The sequence below is a fragment of the Oncorhynchus gorbuscha genome, linkage group LG11 (assembly GCF_021184085.1).
Source record: "Oncorhynchus gorbuscha isolate QuinsamMale2020 ecotype Even-year linkage group LG11, OgorEven_v1.0, whole genome shotgun sequence".
Taxonomy (NCBI): domain Eukaryota; kingdom Metazoa; phylum Chordata; class Actinopteri; order Salmoniformes; family Salmonidae; genus Oncorhynchus; species Oncorhynchus gorbuscha.
Window position 1 is genome coordinate 17,587,054 of NC_060183.1, and position 17,824 is coordinate 17,604,877.

Consider the following 17,824-nt stretch of genomic DNA (forward strand, 5'->3'; position numbering starts at 1 on the left):
AACCAAACCCTGAAGCAGTTCTGAAAAAAATAATATGGTATCTATTTTAATCTCTCCATGATTTGATACAAAGGGCAATTTGTTAACTGGATTACAGAAAAAGAGTCAAGATGACTTTGAAGAGCAGAAAGGTGGTGCTGGCCACAGCCCTTCACTGTAATCGAAGGCTCTGTGGTAGTTGGCAGCTCAAGGCAGGGGCATCTTGTAGTCTGCAGGGTGGTTTCCCTCCCGGAGCTTTCCGAAGCAGCCACGTATCAGATCTACTGCAGCGTTGACCGTGGAGCTGATCTCATCCTCTGTCTTGCCTCTCTTTGGGTTCACCTCCACCATGTCCACTGCAGACAGCATCCCTGTGGAAACAAAACGCAGCTCAACACACACCTGACTGACCACAGACACTACATTGGAGCAGCCTCTACTGTGTGTGTGTGAGAGATCGCTCACCTGTCTGACAGATGTGCTCTGTGATGTAGACTCCCTCTCTGTAGGTCAGCCCTCCCACTACTGGTGTTCCTGTGGCCGGGGAGATGGATGGGTCCAGGGCATCGATGTCATAGCTCAGGTGGATGGGCTTCTTCACCCTGTTAAATCAATTCATTAAAATCAGTGTTTTTCCATCAGAACACGTCAATGCCCAATATTCACATTGATTTATCAGTGTCCGGTGTAGTCTACCATTAATAGCTAGGAATGAAATACTTTGAGAAGATGTAGTCACATGTTTCCTCCATCACTTTGGATATTCCAAGGCGATCCACCTCTGTCATGGAGTAACCTTTGATACCCAGCAACGTCAGGATATGGCTACAAATGGAAGAGTTTAATTCTTCAGTAAACAAATGGATGTAGTGCAAGGTTATATAATACAATGTATGAGTCAGAATGACGGGCAAAAACATACTGCTCTTCTGGATCCACGTCTCTCAAGCCAATGTAGACTATGTCTTTGGCTGATACACATGGCTTTATCCAGGAGAAGTTGGGCAGAACTGGAATCTAATCAATCAAAGAAAAGGAGACAAGTCCACATCTAGAACTGGAGCTCACACCCATGTAGAATTCTGGGGCAGGTGGTCAGCCTAGTTGTTAGAGCGTTGGGCCAGTAACCGAAAAGGTTGCTGGATCGAATCCCCGAACTGACAGGGTAAAAATGTGTCGTTCTGCCCCGTAACAAGGCAGTTAACCCACCTGTTCCCCGTTAGGCCATCATTGCAAATAAGAATTTGTTCTTAACTGACTTGTCTAGTTAAATAAAAGGTTACATTAAAAAGATATATACGGTCACCACCTAAAATGTAAACATAACTGATATGACTAATCTCTTATCAACATTTTTCATTTATAATCAGTTCCTAAAAAAATGTATGATGATCAAAGACGTGCACAGGAAGAGGAAGTCTTCCAGTAAAATCCTCAAAACTAACTGACATTGCACAACTGTGTAAATACTGGTATTGCGAATACCAAGGTGTGGCTGATCTAACATTTTCAACTCTGTTGCAGGGCAAAACAACCACATGTTTTATGGTACAGTATTTGAAATATTAAAACTTGGGGATGCATTTGGGGGGATTAGGAGGAGAGAGAGAAGGATAGAGAGATCACCTTGGAGTGCAGCTCGTGGATGAGGTAGGACATGGGCTGTCCGTGGATATTGCCTGTAGGGGAGGTCAGGGGTGTGTTGATGTCTGCATGGGCGTCCACCCATACCACACTGAGGTCCTTCTTGGCTGCTGCATGCCCCTGGATCGAGCCTATCGCCAAACTGGACACAATCATGAGTGAATTCCATATCATATAGTCAGGAAAAACACCCTGCCCACAATCCTGTGAATTTTGGCTGGTTGTTGACACTGGGCTCTTGCTCTAATTTGAGTGGATATGACACACACACACCTGTGGTCTCCTCCCAGCATCACACAGGTGTATCCGTCATTCTTCACGGCGTGGACGGCAGCAGACAGACGTTGGTTGGCGCTGCCCACCGCTCTGGGTCTCTTCACATTGCCTATGGGCTCATCGTTGGCCACCTCCTCAAACGTCACGTTGCCATAGTCTTTGACTGCACAGCCTGCGGAGGATGAGATTGGGCAACACAACAGTCACCGAAGGAAATGTATTAGTCAATGCACTTACAGTAATCTAGTGTCAAAATGAATCAAGGAGCTCTCAATGCATCACTTTGAAAAGAAAAGCCACACACTCTCATTAATAAGGTATCAATGGATCACCATAGTAATTACAATGTACCATTCATGTACATCATATCAAAATCATTCCATGGAGGGCCTAGTGTCTGCCAGTTTGGTTTTTCCTTACAACTAAGACCTAGGCAACCAGATGAGGGGAGGTCCTTACTAATTTAGTGACCTTAATTCATCAATTAAGTACAAGCAAAGAGCGAAACACCCGCAGCCACTCGGCCCTCAGTAGAATGAGTTTGACATGTGATGTACATGTTATAACACAGTCCCCTCAAACTCAACTCTGGACCTCGAAGCCAGTTCCACTGCATTTTCATTGTTCCCCTCTAATCAGGGACTGAGTTAGACGTGGAACACCAGGAGTGTGCAATGAATTAGCAGGTAGAAAAGAAAAGCAGCAGGCTCTGGACCGCGTAGGGCAGGCCTGTGCAATTCCAGGCCCCGGGGGCCTGATTGTTGTCACACTTTCCCCCCATCCCTAGCAAACACAGCTGATTTAAAATAATTGCATTCTCAACTGAAGATCATGATTAGTTGATTATTGTAGTCAGGTGTGTTAGCTGAGACTGGGGCACAAGTGTAACCCACTGGGGTTGCCCAGGCCTGTCAGAGTTGAATACCCCTGACCTAATCCTTGCCTCTAAGCTTATTTGCAATGTAAAACCACTCCTCAATTTTGCCAAGATGCAAAATGTTGAATCCTCCCCATTTTGCCAATGCAAATGAGCTCTCTCAAAGTTTAAATAAATTACTTATTTTACTGTGTTTGTTACTATGTTACTGGTTGAGATGTCTGTCTGATATTCTCTCTGTGGAGCACACAGGCAGGCTAAGCATTGACAGAGCACTTGTCCCCCCCAAAGTGCCCTCAACTGTTGCTGGTGGGTGAGTGAGTGAGCACACATTCACTGGCATGCATACTGTGTGCAGGAGGCTACCATTGTCATAACCCAAACACACGCACACTCATGGAAGGGGGAGTTATGCAAGGTCAGAAGAGCTAGGCCTATCAGATCCCTTGTGCTGTGTTCCATGAATACAACAGAGAGGGTGCCTAGGATGTCTCTGATCTCACGTGAACACACACACATGGGCAGAAGCTGACACGGGGACACAGACAGACAGATCTTGCTCACATGTTAATCCACTTGGATCACACAGATCCCTCAGTCCCTCTCACACCTTCCCAGGAAGACTTCTCATGACTAAACACTTCCGAGGACAGGTCAGTCTCACTGGTAGTCTTTCAAAAGGACACCACTCCTGTTCGGTGATATCCTGGTCATGATCTCAAGTTTAAGTTCAGTTGTATTTTTCCCCAAAAGGATTCTCTTTGTACCCTAGCCTATGGTTCAGAACGGCCCTGGAATTGAACCTAAGTAGGCTTGTGTGAGGAGCTATAGAAGGATGAGCATATTGTAATGGCTGGAATGGAGTTTATGGATCTGTATAAAATACATCAAACATATGGAAAACACATCAAACATATGGAAACCCCCACATTGACTCGATACAGGTACCCCTGTATATAGCCTCGTTATTGTTATTTAATTGTGTTACTTTAACAAAACACTTTTGTTTATTTTGTAAATATTTTCTTTACTCTTATTTTTCTTAACTTCATTGCTGGTTAAAGACTTGTAAGTAAGCATTTCACAGTAAGTCAAGTATGTGACATTTTTATTTTCTTTTATTTGTTTGACCCATTCGCTCCATTCCAGCCATTACAATGAGCCCGCCCTTCTATAGTTCCTCCCACCAGCCTCCTCTGAATTGAGTGCGGCCATGGAAAGTCAATCATGCTGTTCGCTCGTGTAAATGCTATTGTCATTTGACACCAGGTTTCAAACTGATCGCCAATATATTAAATGATTTATCTCAACACTTCTGCCAAGTAAAACAAAATGTTCGATATCTGGAGACTGATCTTAGAGAGATCACTTTACTCATTTGATCAAATCAATAGCATACAGAAAACAGATTGTAAACAGATTCCCTTCACTGCACATGATCTATTTTCCCAATTTTATTCAGCGCAAGTGTCTTCCTTTCTGCACTGTAGCTACCTATAGCCTATATCACAGAATGAGAGTAAAACGCAATATCAGGACGTCACCTTGCGCTCTGAGCTTTGCCACCAATCCGGCGGAGCGAATGAGGTCTGGTCCTTTCTCCACACCATCCCTCGGCTGCAATATATATAGATTAATAGGACTGTGTATATTATAGCAACACATAATATATCACAAATGTATAGTTTATTGTATCTGAACGGTAGTATATTAAGCCTATTCGATAACATATCGAATGGTATACCTATCAATAGACTATAATAAATTACCTACAGTACACACCTGTCCTTTTGAAAAAGGCGCTCCAATAATTCCAACTGAGTGATGATGACTTCGCTTATAAATTCGGAAGGCGAGTTGTAATCCTCTCGAGCTCTTTATAAGGACCATTATCCTGTGTCGGGACACACTGTACAGGAGCACAGGAGAGCTGCGCAGGAGTTGCTTGCACTATCAAATTGTTCACTGAAATCAAAAGGCACACCGGCTTGAGCGTGATACAGTAGCCTAAACCCAACTGGGAGCCTATGTCCGCTGTAACGGGCCACGTCTAGAGGTAAAAGTTTCGGCACCGCCCCAGTATCATCAAGGGTTAGCGGCTTTGTTCCACTCAGAATTAAACATTGCATAACCTAATCTTCCGCCTTGTATTTAGCGTTCGGGATATGGCCGATCTTCTCTGCTGGTGTCAATAAGATAACCGAATTGAGCGAACAGTAGCCTAAGAGTTTTGATAACTAAAAGTAATACATTTACAGCAATAACCATTTGCTTTCCAAACAGTTTTTCAGTGATTGTATTTTTAAATATTGCGATATGCCTGGCTGGATCTCTGCTTTTCACCTACAGTCGCAACTCAACAATCACCTATTTTGGGATTTGCAGCGCCCGCTGCCCCAATTGCGGACCTTCCGACTAAAACAATCCACACCAGTTGAATTCCGCGCATGTGACAAATAATGCATAAGAAAGCTATATATTTAAAGAGGCTAATTAGCCTCTGTGGCCAAATTATGCTTTCTGGTTTAGTGTCCCAAGTTAGAACGAATTTGTTTATTTCTGTATAGACAGGAGAAAGCTAATTAGGCTATATAACTTTGGCAATTCAATTTACTTCAGGGAAATCTTAGCCTTATGGACACGCCGCCTATGCTTTTTAATGTGGCATAAACCCAATCAGTCAATGTTTTCATCAGATTGTCAAACAATCGCTTATTAACAAATGCGCTCCTGTAGGTTACCCGCGTACGTTCGTCCACTCACAAAATTATTAACAAATGTCCACTCACAAAATGATTTCAGCATCCAAACCCGAAAAGTCCACTCGCCTCGGTGGACTTTGTCACCCATCTTCGCCTTGACAAAATGTAAGCGTTCTCCTCCAACCACAACGCAATTTTGAGCGTTATTACCACCCAGCATCCAGTCAATTCACAAAATGTAAATGCGGCTGAAATGCTGTAATAGCTTAGTTTTTTTGGCATGTTGTATTAAATGTCATAGGCACATGTTTTAACCGTATGGCGTACCACACTATTTTCCCGGGACTCCATCCAAACCTGAAAAGTCCAGTCGCCTCGGCCTCGGCCACCCATCTTCGCCTTGACAAAATGTAAGTGTTCTCCAACCACAACGCGCTCCTCCAACCCTACACATTTGGTTTTGTTAGATTGTATGAAAATGGCATGAGTTAAATAGTTGCCATAAAAAGCTTTTCATTATGGGAAAACAGAAATAACAAAAAATATCAATATATTCCTATTCTCATTCCCACATGATACATCTTTGGCTAACCGTTTATTATCCTATTGCTTGAGTTCCATCCTACATGTACCAGATATCGATATGAATGATTGAGGCAGGGTTGACACATGGTTCTGGGAAACAGATAATGGCTAAACTGGGGACAGGGGCTGAGGCTCAGGCTTCTGATGGAGGGGGACTACATAGTGGGCTAGGGGCCAATCTGGGCCCTTGTTTGGTGGTCAAGAGGTGGGGAGTGGGACGCAGATTATAAATAACTCAGAAGAGGCTCTCCCAGAATGTTCTCCATCTCGTGGATGATCTTCTGGACTTTGATGCTCCACCTTCTCGCATTCGTCTGTAACGCAGAAAACACACATGCAGCGAGTGGTACGCAGGGAGATCCAATCAAATGTTGTCACATGCACCGAATACAACAGGTGTAGTAGACCTTACCGTGAAATGCTTACTTACAAGTTAAAAATGTTGCAAAAAATGCATTTAAAAATCTTTACTAAATAAACTAAAGTTAAAAATAAAAGACCAACAATGAAATAACAATGAGATATATATATATATATATATGACTTGGTACTGGTACCAAGTCAGTGTGGGAGTAAAGGTTAGTTGAGGCAATTAGGTGATATGTACAGAACCAGTCAAAACTCAAGGGTTTCTTTATTTTTACTATTTTCTACTTTGTAGAATAACAGTGAAGACATCAACACTATGAAATAACACAGTAGTAACCATTTTAAAAAAGTGTTAAACAAATCCAAATCTATTTTATATTTGAGATTCTTCAAAGTAGCCAACCTTTGCCTTGATGACAGCTTTGGACACTCTTGGCATTCAACCAGCTTTATGAGGTCATCACCTGGAATGCATTTCAATTAACAGGTGTGCCTGTTGAGGATCAGCTTGGCAGATGTGTTGTTGCCTACCCTTACCAGCTGGTAGGCTTGTGTCACTGGGCAGCTCGTGGCTGGACTTCCCTTTGTAGTCTGATAGTTTGCGAGCCCTGCCACATCCGACGAGCAAAGGAGCCGGTGTAGTAGGATTCAATCTTAGTTCTGTATTTACACTTTGCCTGTTTGATGGTTCATCTGAGGGCATAGCAGGATTTCTTATAAGCATCCAGGTTAGAGTACCGCTCCTTGAAAGCGGCAGCTCTACCCTTTAGCTCAGTGTGGATGTTGCCTGTAATCCATGGCTTCTGGTTGGGGATGCACTTATTGATGAAGCCGGTGACATATGGTATCCTCAGGATGAGTCCCGGAACACATTCCAGTTTGTGCTAGCAAAACAGTCCTGTAGCTTAGAATCAGGTCATTTGACCACTTTCATATTGAGTGAGTCACTGTTACTTCATGCTTTAGTTTTTGCTTGTAAGCAGAAATCAGTCAAATAGAATGGTCAGATTTGCCAAATAGAGGGTGAGTGAGAGCTTTGTACACATCTCTGTGTGTGGTGTAAAGGTGGTCTAGAGTTTTTTCCCCCTCTGGTTGCACATGTGACATGCTGGTAGAACTGAGTTTCCCTGCATTAAAGTTCCCGGCCACTAGGAGCACCGCCTCTGGATGAGCATTTTCTTGTTTGCTTATGGCCTTATACAGTCTGAGTGCCAGCATTGGTTTGTGGTGGTAAATAGACAGTTACGAAAAATATAGATAAACAGTGTGGTCTACAGCTTATAATGAGATACTCTACCTCAGGCGAGCAAAGCCTTGAGACTTCCTTAATATTTGATTTTGTGCACCAGCTGTTATTAGCAAATAGACACAGGAGGCAGCTGTTGTCTTGCCGATGCACAGAAAAACCAGCCAACTGTATATTATCCGTGTCGTCGTTCAGCCAAGACTCGGTGAAACATAAGATATTACAGTTAATGTCCTGTTGGTAGGATAGTCTTGAATGGAGCTCATCCAGTTTATTCTCCAATGATTGTACATTGGCCAATAGGACGGATGAGAGGCGGGTTACCTACTAGCCGACAAATTCTCACAAGGTACCTGGACCTACATCCCCTATATCGGCGTCTTTTCTTCATACTGTTAGGTTCTAATTCTCAGTGTAAAAAAACTCAGACATTATGAAAGCTTAACCGAGTTTATTCTTCCCAGAGGATCAATACAGCTGCATTAGACAAAAACATTTTTCACACAAGCAGTGATATTTAACCATTCCTCATAGGCTGAATCTCCTCCTACCCATCTGTACAAACATAGTTCTTTACTGTTAGGCAGGACACTAGTGATAGGGGCCATAAACTTTTATTTCTCCCTTAAGGTGACCTTACCTCAACCCCCCTCCATCACTAATCCATGGCTCTCTCCCCTTATCAATGCCTGCCACATGTAATCACTTCCCTGCACTCAACACATTCCAAGCTTAATTGCACACTATATACCTTCCTCCTATAACCATTAACTTCTGGTGTAGACCCTCTAAACCTCAGCACTCCATCAGTGACATGGATAAGTATATTTTCATATTCTCAGAACCCAACAATAGGAATGAAGGGGAATTTGGGCCTGGTCGGGTATCTGGAGTAAATCCTTCACGTCCGACTCGTAAAAAAAATAAATCTTTGTCCAGTTCGCGGTGAGTTGTTTCTGTTCTGATATCCAGAATCTCTTTTCGGGCATAAGATATGGTGGCAGAAACATTATGTACAAAATAAGTTACAAACGTGAAAAACAACAAATAGCACAATCGGTTAGGAGCCCTTAAAACGGAAGCCATCTCCTCCAGTGCCATTCTTTCACAAAATGGTGGCCATCGACCAACAAAGCTTTCACTAACTACCCTAAACACATCAATACGTAGCTTCCATTACCCAACCCTGCTATTACCCACTTTCTTCACTGTCAAACGCACCCTAAAACACTTCTGCGCGCAGGCCTTTCTAATTGACCTGGCCCGGGTATCCTGGAAGGATATTGACCTCATCCTGTCAGTAGAGGATGCTTGGTCGTTCTTTAAAAAGTAATTTCCTCACCATCTTCAAAAAATACAGAACTAAGAACAAATATAGCCCTTGGTTCACTCCAGACCTGACTACCCATGACCAGCACAAAAACATCCTGTGGCGGACTGCAATAGCATCGAATAGTCCCCATGATATGCAACTGTTCAGGGAAGTCAGGAACCAATACACGCAAAGGCTAGCTTTTTCAAGCAGAAATTTGCATCCTGTAGCTCTAACTCCAAAACGTATTGGGACGCTAATGTCCATGGAGAAGAAGAGCACCTCCTCCCAGCTGCCCACTGCACTGAGGCTAGGTAACACGGTCACCACCGATAAATCCATGATAATCAAACATTTCAATAAGCATTTCTCTATGGCTGGCCATGCTTTCCTCTGTCAATCACTGTATTCTTATCGGCAGACTCAATAGCCTTGGTTTCTCTAATGACTGTCTCGCCTGGTTCACCAACTACTTTGCAGACAGAGTTCAATGTGTCAAATCGGAGGGCCTGTTGTCCGGACCTCTGGCAGTCTATGGGGGTACCACAGGGTTCAATTCTCGGGCCGACTCTTTTCTCTGTATATGTCAATGATTTTGCTCTTGCTGCGGGTTATTCCCTGATCCCCCTCTACGCAGACGACACCATTCTGTATACTTCTGGCCCTTCCTTGGACACAGTGCTAACTAACCTCCAAACGAGCTTCAATGCCATACGTGGCCTCCAACTGCTCTTAAGCGCTAGTAAAACCAAAATGCATGCTTTTCAACCGTTCGCTGCCCACACCTGCCCACCCAACTAGCATCACCACCCTGGATGGTTCTGACCTAGAATATGTGGACAACTATAAATACCTAGGTGTCTGGCTTGACTGTAAACTCTCCTTCCAGACTCATATTAAACATCTCCAATCCAAAAATCGGCTTTCTATTTCACAACAAAACCTCCTTCACTCACGCTGCCAAACTTACCCGAGTAAAACTGACTATCCTACCAATCCTCAACTTCGGCAATGTCATCTACAAAATAGCTTCTGCTCAGCAAACTGGATGCAGTCTATCACAGTGCCATCCATTTTGTTACCAAATCACTGTATACCACCCACCACTACAACCTGTATGCTCCAGTCGGCTGGCCCTCGCTACATATTCGTCGCCAGACCCACTGGCTCTAGGTCATCTATAAGTCTATGCTAGGTAAAGCTCCGCCTTATCTCAGTTCATGATAACCACACCCACTCGTAGCACACGTTCCAGCAGGTATATCTCACTGATCATCCCCAAAACCAACACCTCATTTGGCCGCCTTTCCTTCCAGTTCTCTGCTGCCAGTGACTGGAACAAATTGCTAAAAAAATATAAAAAAATAAATAAATAAAATAAAAAATAAATAAATAAAATAAAAAAATAAAAATCGCTGAAGTTGGAGACTTGTTTCCCTCACCAACTTCAAACCTCAGCTAACCGATCGCTGCAGCTGTACATAGTCCATCTGTAAATAGCCCACCCAATCTACCTACCTCATCCCCATACTGTTTTTATTTACTTTTCTGCTCTTTGACACACCAGTATCTCAACTTGCACATCATCATCTGCTCATTTATCACTCCAGTGTTATTCTGCTAAATTGTAATTCTTCGCTACTATGGCCTATTTATTGCCTACCTTCTCATGCCTTTTGCACACACTGTATATAGACTTTCTTTTTTTCTACTGTGTCATTGACCCGTTTATTGTGTTATTGGCTTGTTTATTGTTTATTCCATGTGTAACTCTGTGTCGTTGTCTGTGTCACACTGCTATGCTTTATCTTGGCCAGGTCGCAGTTGTAAATGAGAACTTGTTCAACTAGCCTACCTGGTTAAATAAAGGTGGAATTTAAAAAAGAAAATGATAAGACAAAATGAGCGAAAAACATTGCCTTGCGTTTATCCTTCACATCTGTTATTAAGAACCAGCAGTGAACCTGGATAATCCCCATCAAGCATGACTTGTTTTACAGCAAAACCAAACTAATCCAGACCCTTTTTAGAGTTCTTAGATTAACAGAGTGTGTAACCACACAGGAGAGAGAACAGAGACCCACCTGTCTTAGTGATGTTGGTCTGGCGGAGCAAGTCAGAGAAGGGCTTGACCAGGTGACCAGCGAACAGGATGGAGAGCCCCTAGGGACTACAGCCAGTCTGCGATGCTGTCCGACAGGCGGTAGAGGGTCAGCAGGTGGTCCTTGGCTGCGCTCTCAGTCATGACCCAATCAAAGACCTGCATTAAAAGTTTTTTAAAAAAACGTCTCTAGCAGATGAAAGATGCAGTTACACTGTGAGCTACGGCTGTTGGGAATCAGCTTACCGTTAAAGAAAAAAAACAGCATACATAACGTCTAAGGTAGTTGGGATCATAAGGACTCTTACTTTGAAGAACAGTGGCCTGAAGGAGACTTCAGACAGCTTTATGACAAAGGCCAGGAGACAGTAAATCAGATCGCGCTCCATCTCCTCAGTCTTCTCCAGATCACCCTGCAAAACAAACAGCAGTCAAAACAAAGCGATGTCTTTCGTACCAACGGTCATCAATTCATGGGACAGAACCAGACCTGGCAGTGTTGGGCCCGGAAGTCCAAAGAAATCAAGAAGTACGTGAGCTCTGATTGGTGGGAGGTCAGCTGATCCTTCTCCATGTGACCAATGCGCTCTTTCAAGATGCCCATCAGGGGATCAAGCTGGCTGTGTGAAAATGAAACACTCATAATTGTACCAAATCAATACCGTACATGACCACACAGTGTGAACATGTTATCCATTTTGTATTTACTCCATCCTTATACATATCACACAGGCTACTGCAGGTTAGGCACCACATACCTGTTTGGAGTCCATCTTATTCTAGTACTTTTTCGAGGGGTGACAGCAGGATCCTGGGAGGGAACCTTGGTGGCCACGGTGGTCCTGAGGGAGGCCAGTCACACGGCCAGATGTGGGGTGGTGGTGGCGGCCTTCTCTGCCAGCCGCCTCAGTCAAGTCACATTACGCTGTTACACCAGCACATAATTTCAGTATAACACGTTCCATTAGATGTATTATGTAAAAAAACAAAAACAGAAGGATGTTTGTGTTCTGGGATAGTAGACGTTACCTGTAGCGGTGTCCTATTGTCCCGGGTGATGAAGTGAGGCAGGGTCTCAGTAACGTGTTGCAGGGCTGTGACGGCACTCAGCATGTAGATCTCATTAGTAGAGAGGAAAGAGGTGATGTCTAGAGTCTGCAGCACTGCCGGCATCAGCCTGACAAAACAGGAGGAGGGGAAGGAGACTACGGTCACCAACAGTGACTAGTATACCTACGGTGTATTGTGTGTCAATATTTTGGGGACAACCTGACAAGTTCTATTCAAGTGTTTGTAGGAAAATAGGAAATATGAGTGATTGAGCTGCCAAATGCACTGGTCTGAACTGTGCTGCCTGTATCTACTGTAAACACAGAAATGTAGTCTGTGTACCTGGGTAGTTGTGGGATAGCGAGGGCCTTCAGAGTGCTGGCCACCGTCTTCATTTATACACACATACACCTTCAAAAGTTTGGGGTCACTTAGAAATGGCCTTGTTTTTTTTTAAAGCAAATTTTTTGACCATTAAAATAACATCAAATTGATCAGAAATATAGTGTAGACATTGTTAATGCTGTAAATGACGATTGTAGCTGGAAAAGGCTGATTTTTAATGGAATATCTACATAGGCGTACAGAGGCCGATTATCAGCAACCATCACTCCTGTGTTCCAATGACACGTGTTAGCTAATCCAAGTTTATCATTTTAAAAAGGACAATTGATCATTAGAAAACCCTTCTGCAATTATGTTAGCACAGCTGAAAACTGTTGTTCTAATTAAAGCAATAAAACTGTCCTTTAGACGAGTTGAGTATCTGGAGCATCCACGTTTGTGGGTTCGATTACAGGCTCAAAATGGCCAGAAACAAATAACTTTCTTCTGAAACTCGTCAGTCTATTCTTATTCTGAGAAATGAAGGCTATTCCATGTGAGAAATTGCCAAGAAACTGAAGATCTCGTACAACGCGGTGTACTTCTCCCTTCACAGAACAGCGCAAACTGGCTCAAACCAGAATAGAAAGAGGATTGGGAGGCCCCAGTGCACAACTGGGCAAGAGGACAAGTACACTAGAGTGTCTAGTTTGAGAAACAGACACCTCACAAGTCCTCAACTGGCAGCGTCATTAAAATAGTACCCGCAAAACACTAGTCTCAACGTCAACAGTGAAGAGGAGACTCCGGGATGTAGGCCTTCTAGGCAGAGTTCCTCTGTCCAGTGTCTGTTCTTTTGCCCATCTTAATCTTTTATTTTTATTGGCCAGTCTGAGATATATGATCTACGGACAATTACTTCGACCTCATGTCTTGGTTTTTGCTCTGACATGCACTGTCAACTGTGTGGGACCGTATATAGACAGGTATGTGCCTTTCCAAATCAGGAGGACTCCAATCAAGTTGTAGAAACATTTTAAGGATGACCAATGGAAACAGGATGTACCTGAGCTCAAGTCTCATAGCAAGGGGTCTGAATACTAAGGTAAATAAGGTGTTTTATTTTTGATAAATTAGAAGAAAAAAAAATGTCTAAAAACCTGTTTTCACTTTGTCATTATGGGGTATTGTGTGTCGATTGATGAGAACATTTTATTTAAATACATTTTAGTATAAGGCTGTAACGTTAAAAAAATGCCGGAAAAAGTCAAGGGGTCTGAATATTTTCCAAATGCACTGTTTCATGCTAACCAAAACTCCATATAATTAACATCCATAGCTTATTAGATGATGAGTGGAAGTGAGACAATGGGACAGGTCGTAGCTATCCAACGTCACCAACCACTAGTTGGTTGACCTAGTGGTGTTGTTGATGACCTGAAAGCTTTAGGCGTCGTCCAGACACGTGATGTTGGTGCCCATGAATGTGAAGATGGCCTTAAGTGCAGGACTTTCTCCTGGAAAAGGATGGGGCGGAGTGAAGAGGTCATTGGGAGCACACTTTCGACTGAAATAAGCTATCTAATAGCTGAGAAATGGTTCCGTGATGGCTGAGAAATGGTTCCGTGATGGCTGAGAAATGCTCCACGTTGAACTCATCCAGCACATCTGTGTGTGGAGGACAAACATAGTCAGTCACACACACACCCCCCCTAAAAGCTTCGGGGGTGCACCTGGGCTAAAGCAAGGTCTCTCCGTCTCCTCACCTTTGCTGACGGGTCCTCTGTCGGGGGAGAGCTTCTGGTAGACGTTGAACAGACATGGCCTACATGCTTGGGCGTACTCTAGGTTGTCTTGCTCCACGGTTGAAGTCTCCAGGCACCTGGGTGGCCAGAGAGGAACATCACTTGGTCTATGTCCCAACATCCATTGTAGTATTCTAAATAGTATGCCAATGTCGGTAAGTGGATACATGGCTGGCCTAGCTAAGGCCAAGGCACTGAGAGACAGCGTTGCTGGTTGTACCTACGAGAGGAGGCTGGAGAGAGCGGGAACTAGCATCTGAGGCCTCTGCAACTTCTTCTTGTGCTGCAGCAGCTCTAGGATGAGAGTCACCCTCTCCCAGGACACAGCACCCTCTTCTGGCACTGCCTGAGAAGTGTCCTGGCCTTCCTATGTAAAAAGGCACAGAAACACAGTGACTCAAGTCAAATTGCATTGCAACCATTGAGGTGATTGCATCTAGCTAGGTCTTATTGTAGGCCCAGTTAGAGTAGATGTTCCTCCCCTCTGCAGCATCTTGCGCCTGCGGGTCTAACTCGTTAGCCACTAGCATGCCGTCCACAGCACTCTATAGTGAGAGGATAGCATTAGCATCTAGTGTGGTGCTAGTAGATGCAGTATGCAAAGGCTCCTCCTCACCCGTTTGAAGACACGGACAACGGTCTGGGCACAGACAGCCCTCCTGCTGGGTCAAACCCCCAGGAGTCTCTGCTGGACCTTCTCATCTCACAGGGCTGAGTAGAATGCCTTGGTGATGTGACAACAACAGGGTCATGTTCAGTATGAGCAAATGGGAGAAAACATTTTGAAACAGATTATTATTATTATTTTTTTTAAAGAGGGTTGTCATTGGAGAATTTTCTGAACGTTTTATTACATTTTTCTGTTTTGTGCCTACAATATTGGAAATAAGTAGCATGCAGCCATTGCATCACAGAGTATGCTGCTACAGTACCTGTTATAGGGCGATGATCTGGAAGCAGGGGATATCAGGGTAGGGTTTAGACACCGTGCCCAGGGCCTCAATAAAGAGCTCCATGCAAGCCTGGTCCTTAATCAGGTGGGGGGCTGCCTGTTCATTGTACTTCCCCGGGACCAGCTGCATGAGCAGGGCCTTTGTCCTTTCGAAATGGTGGGTTTCCCCCGGCCCGCTCTGCCCCAGCAGGCTCCGGCTGCGGCACAGAATGAGGAGAAAAGGAGACAGGAATATAAAATATATGGCTTTACAAAAACCTCCAACACCCAGATGAGAGCTCCCATATAAAGAGCCCTCCAGAGTTATTTCAATCTTTCACATTCCAGCAAGGACTTCTTAAATGTCTGTTGTCACTCCCTGTCCACTCACCTCTCCCAGAGCCCTCAGTATGGTTTTGGAGGTGTAGGCAGGGCAGCTGGCCACCTGACCACTGAGCGGCAGCTCCTCCAACCCCACTAGCAGGTCTTGTCCCGGGCCTTGCCTGTCCCTGTTACAGCCTCCTCACAGAACTTCCTCATGGCCTACAGAAACACATCGATTTGGAAAGAGTGTTTATAATAACATTTAATGTGAATAGAAGAAGAAATAGGTGTGTGTTTAGGATTTATTTTGATACTTTGTACCAACAATGCTTAATTGAGAATACAAATGAAGTATTCACGTGTGTGTGTGTGTGTCTCACCCTCACCCGCCTGTCGATGGTGGGGTGAAAGGGAGAGCTGCCCACCTGGGCCAGGGTCTGTAGGGTGGCTGTGGCTGCCCTCCTCACCTCACAGACAGAGGAGCTCAGACAGGCCAGCAGGGAGAGCACCACTATGGAGGGAAGAAACATTTACAACTTTGTTACTGATACACCAGTAATACTACAGACACTTGTCTTGTCTGTGAGTTTTATTACGTCACAAACAGAGCAGGCAATAAGCTTAACGTACCACAATACTGTAGACAGTTCTCTCACCAGAGACCGCTGATAAACGCCAGGTCATTTTCAGACTGTGCCAAACTCTATACATGAAATACAATAAAATGATCCATGTCTGGTTAAAATATAGATTACACCAATAAGGCTACCTGGTGATGAGCCCGATGCCAGCAGTGTGAGGGACTTCCCTGGCTGGGCGCTGAGGAGGGCGCTGCCCACAGAGGGCCTGGGTCTGCAGGATGGCATTGATCTTACAGTCCAGCTGGTCTCCTAGGTTACTGCCGTAGCCTCACACCAGTCACAGGAACTTGAAGAGCTCAAGGGGATCACTGAGGTGGACCTGGGACTAATGGAGGGGGGTTGAGGAATGGAATAATGTGGACAAAGGGAGACAGTTGATCGTAAAAAAACAGGAGATTGCTTTGTTTCGCCTACTTCCAAACACACTGTACCTTACATTGATTATCATCATTGTTATATTGTAGCATACCTAGAGGAACGATGGACTATCCTTCGAATGATGCTATGCGCCAATGAGTTGAGTGAAGCATCCGTCTGCACTGAAATCCATTGTCTAACATATCAAGTTTCAGTACCTAGAAAAGTAGCGTCATCAGGGCCCTGAAGCTGGCTGCAATGGGCCCCTGGCGTGCCCCAGTGACGATGACATCAAACACAACGACACAGCAGTCGGCGGTAGCAGCACGTGTTGGTGTCCAGTTTCTCTGGGTTCCACCATGTCTCACTTGACAGGAAATCCAGACAGGAAGCAAGCCGCCTGTCAGCCTCCTTCCTTCTTACTCAGTGTGTGACCAAGTGGCTAAAGTAACTGGTGATATCCAGGCCTTTACTTGAACATGATGAAAAACAATATGCAGCCAATTGCTTTCGAAAAAGGAACATTTTTGAAGGAAGCGTCGTGGCACTTGAGACTGGATAAGAGTTCTCTAAGCAGTGACACCAGCAGCACCATACGCTGTCTCTCTGCCCTGCCCTCTACAGGTACTACAGGTACTCATCCAGGAATATCCTCCTGCTGCAGGCGACACAAGAGGAAAAGACGGTAAACCATTTCAGACCAATTTCAACAGTACAGAAAAGCATACAATGGGTTAAGGAATTGGAGGATGAAAATCGTAGAAAGACGTAACGTAAATATCCCAAAAGGAAACCTCTGATTTATGTAGTTGTACAAACTGCCACCCCCACTCACCTGAGGCATATCTTTCTGGGTAAGTTCCAGCATTGAAGGCTCCAGCAGGGAGTAGACACACTGGGCGGTGTGGAGATGCTGGGTCCCACTCACGTCCCCTAGGCCCTGCAGTAAGGTCTGGCTCGGCACCATGAACACTGTCCTCTCCCACAGGCTGCCCCACTGGACCACTACCACACCAGCCAGCTTCAACCAGCTAGAAGACATGCAAATGAGGTCAAGGGTGAGTTGTGTTACTTATGACAATTTCCTCTTGAAACCAGCATGTTAATCCAAATTTCGAGCCGCAAAAAGGGATATTACCTGAGCTAGGCCGCAGAGATCCAAAAATCATCATATCAGTTTCAGGAAAGAAAGGCAGGTTTGTTTCAAATGGTACTTTGGATACGCCAACAAATGTTCACTAATCACTCATAGCATTGCGTTTGGAGAAGGGGTCCATGTTAGACAGGTTCTTGGTCAGTGT

The 17,824-nt window shown here is 44.4% G+C and overlaps 1 protein-coding gene across 1 annotated transcript; it reads right to left on the reverse strand.

Moving 5' to 3' along the window:
* Positions 1-21: 21 nt before the first annotated feature.
* On the reverse strand, positions 22-12,258 carry LOC124048196 (arginase-1-like). Its single transcript, XM_046368723.1, has 11 exons — positions 12,121-12,258; positions 11,400-12,016; positions 11,075-11,250; positions 4,559-6,377; positions 4,321-4,393; positions 1,897-2,071; positions 1,606-1,765; positions 902-996; positions 700-804; positions 445-581; positions 22-350 (listed from the first exon to the last, which is right to left on the reverse strand). Exons 4-11 carry the CDS (start codon positions 4,664-4,666, stop codon positions 187-189), a joined length of 1,017 nt encoding a protein of 338 aa, XP_046224679.1. The 5' UTR covers positions 4,667-6,377; positions 11,075-11,250; positions 11,400-12,016; positions 12,121-12,258; the 3' UTR covers positions 22-186.
* Positions 12,259-17,824: the final 5,566 nt, after the last annotated feature.

Excerpts from the sequence above, each read along its gene's own strand:
- LOC124048196 (XM_046368723.1), bottom strand. The coding sequence starts at position 4,666 with ATGGTCCTTATAAAGAGCTCGAGAGGATTACAACTCGCCTTCCGAATT. Across the intron at positions 4,394-4,558 it reads CGCCTTTTTCAAAAGGACAG|CCGAGGGATGGTGTGGAGAA; the intron begins GTGTGTACTGTA and ends TATATATTGCAG. Across the intron at positions 997-1,605 it reads TCCACGAGCTGCACTCCAAG|ATTCCAGTTCTGCCCAACTT; the intron begins GTGATCTCTCTA and ends TTGATTGATTAG.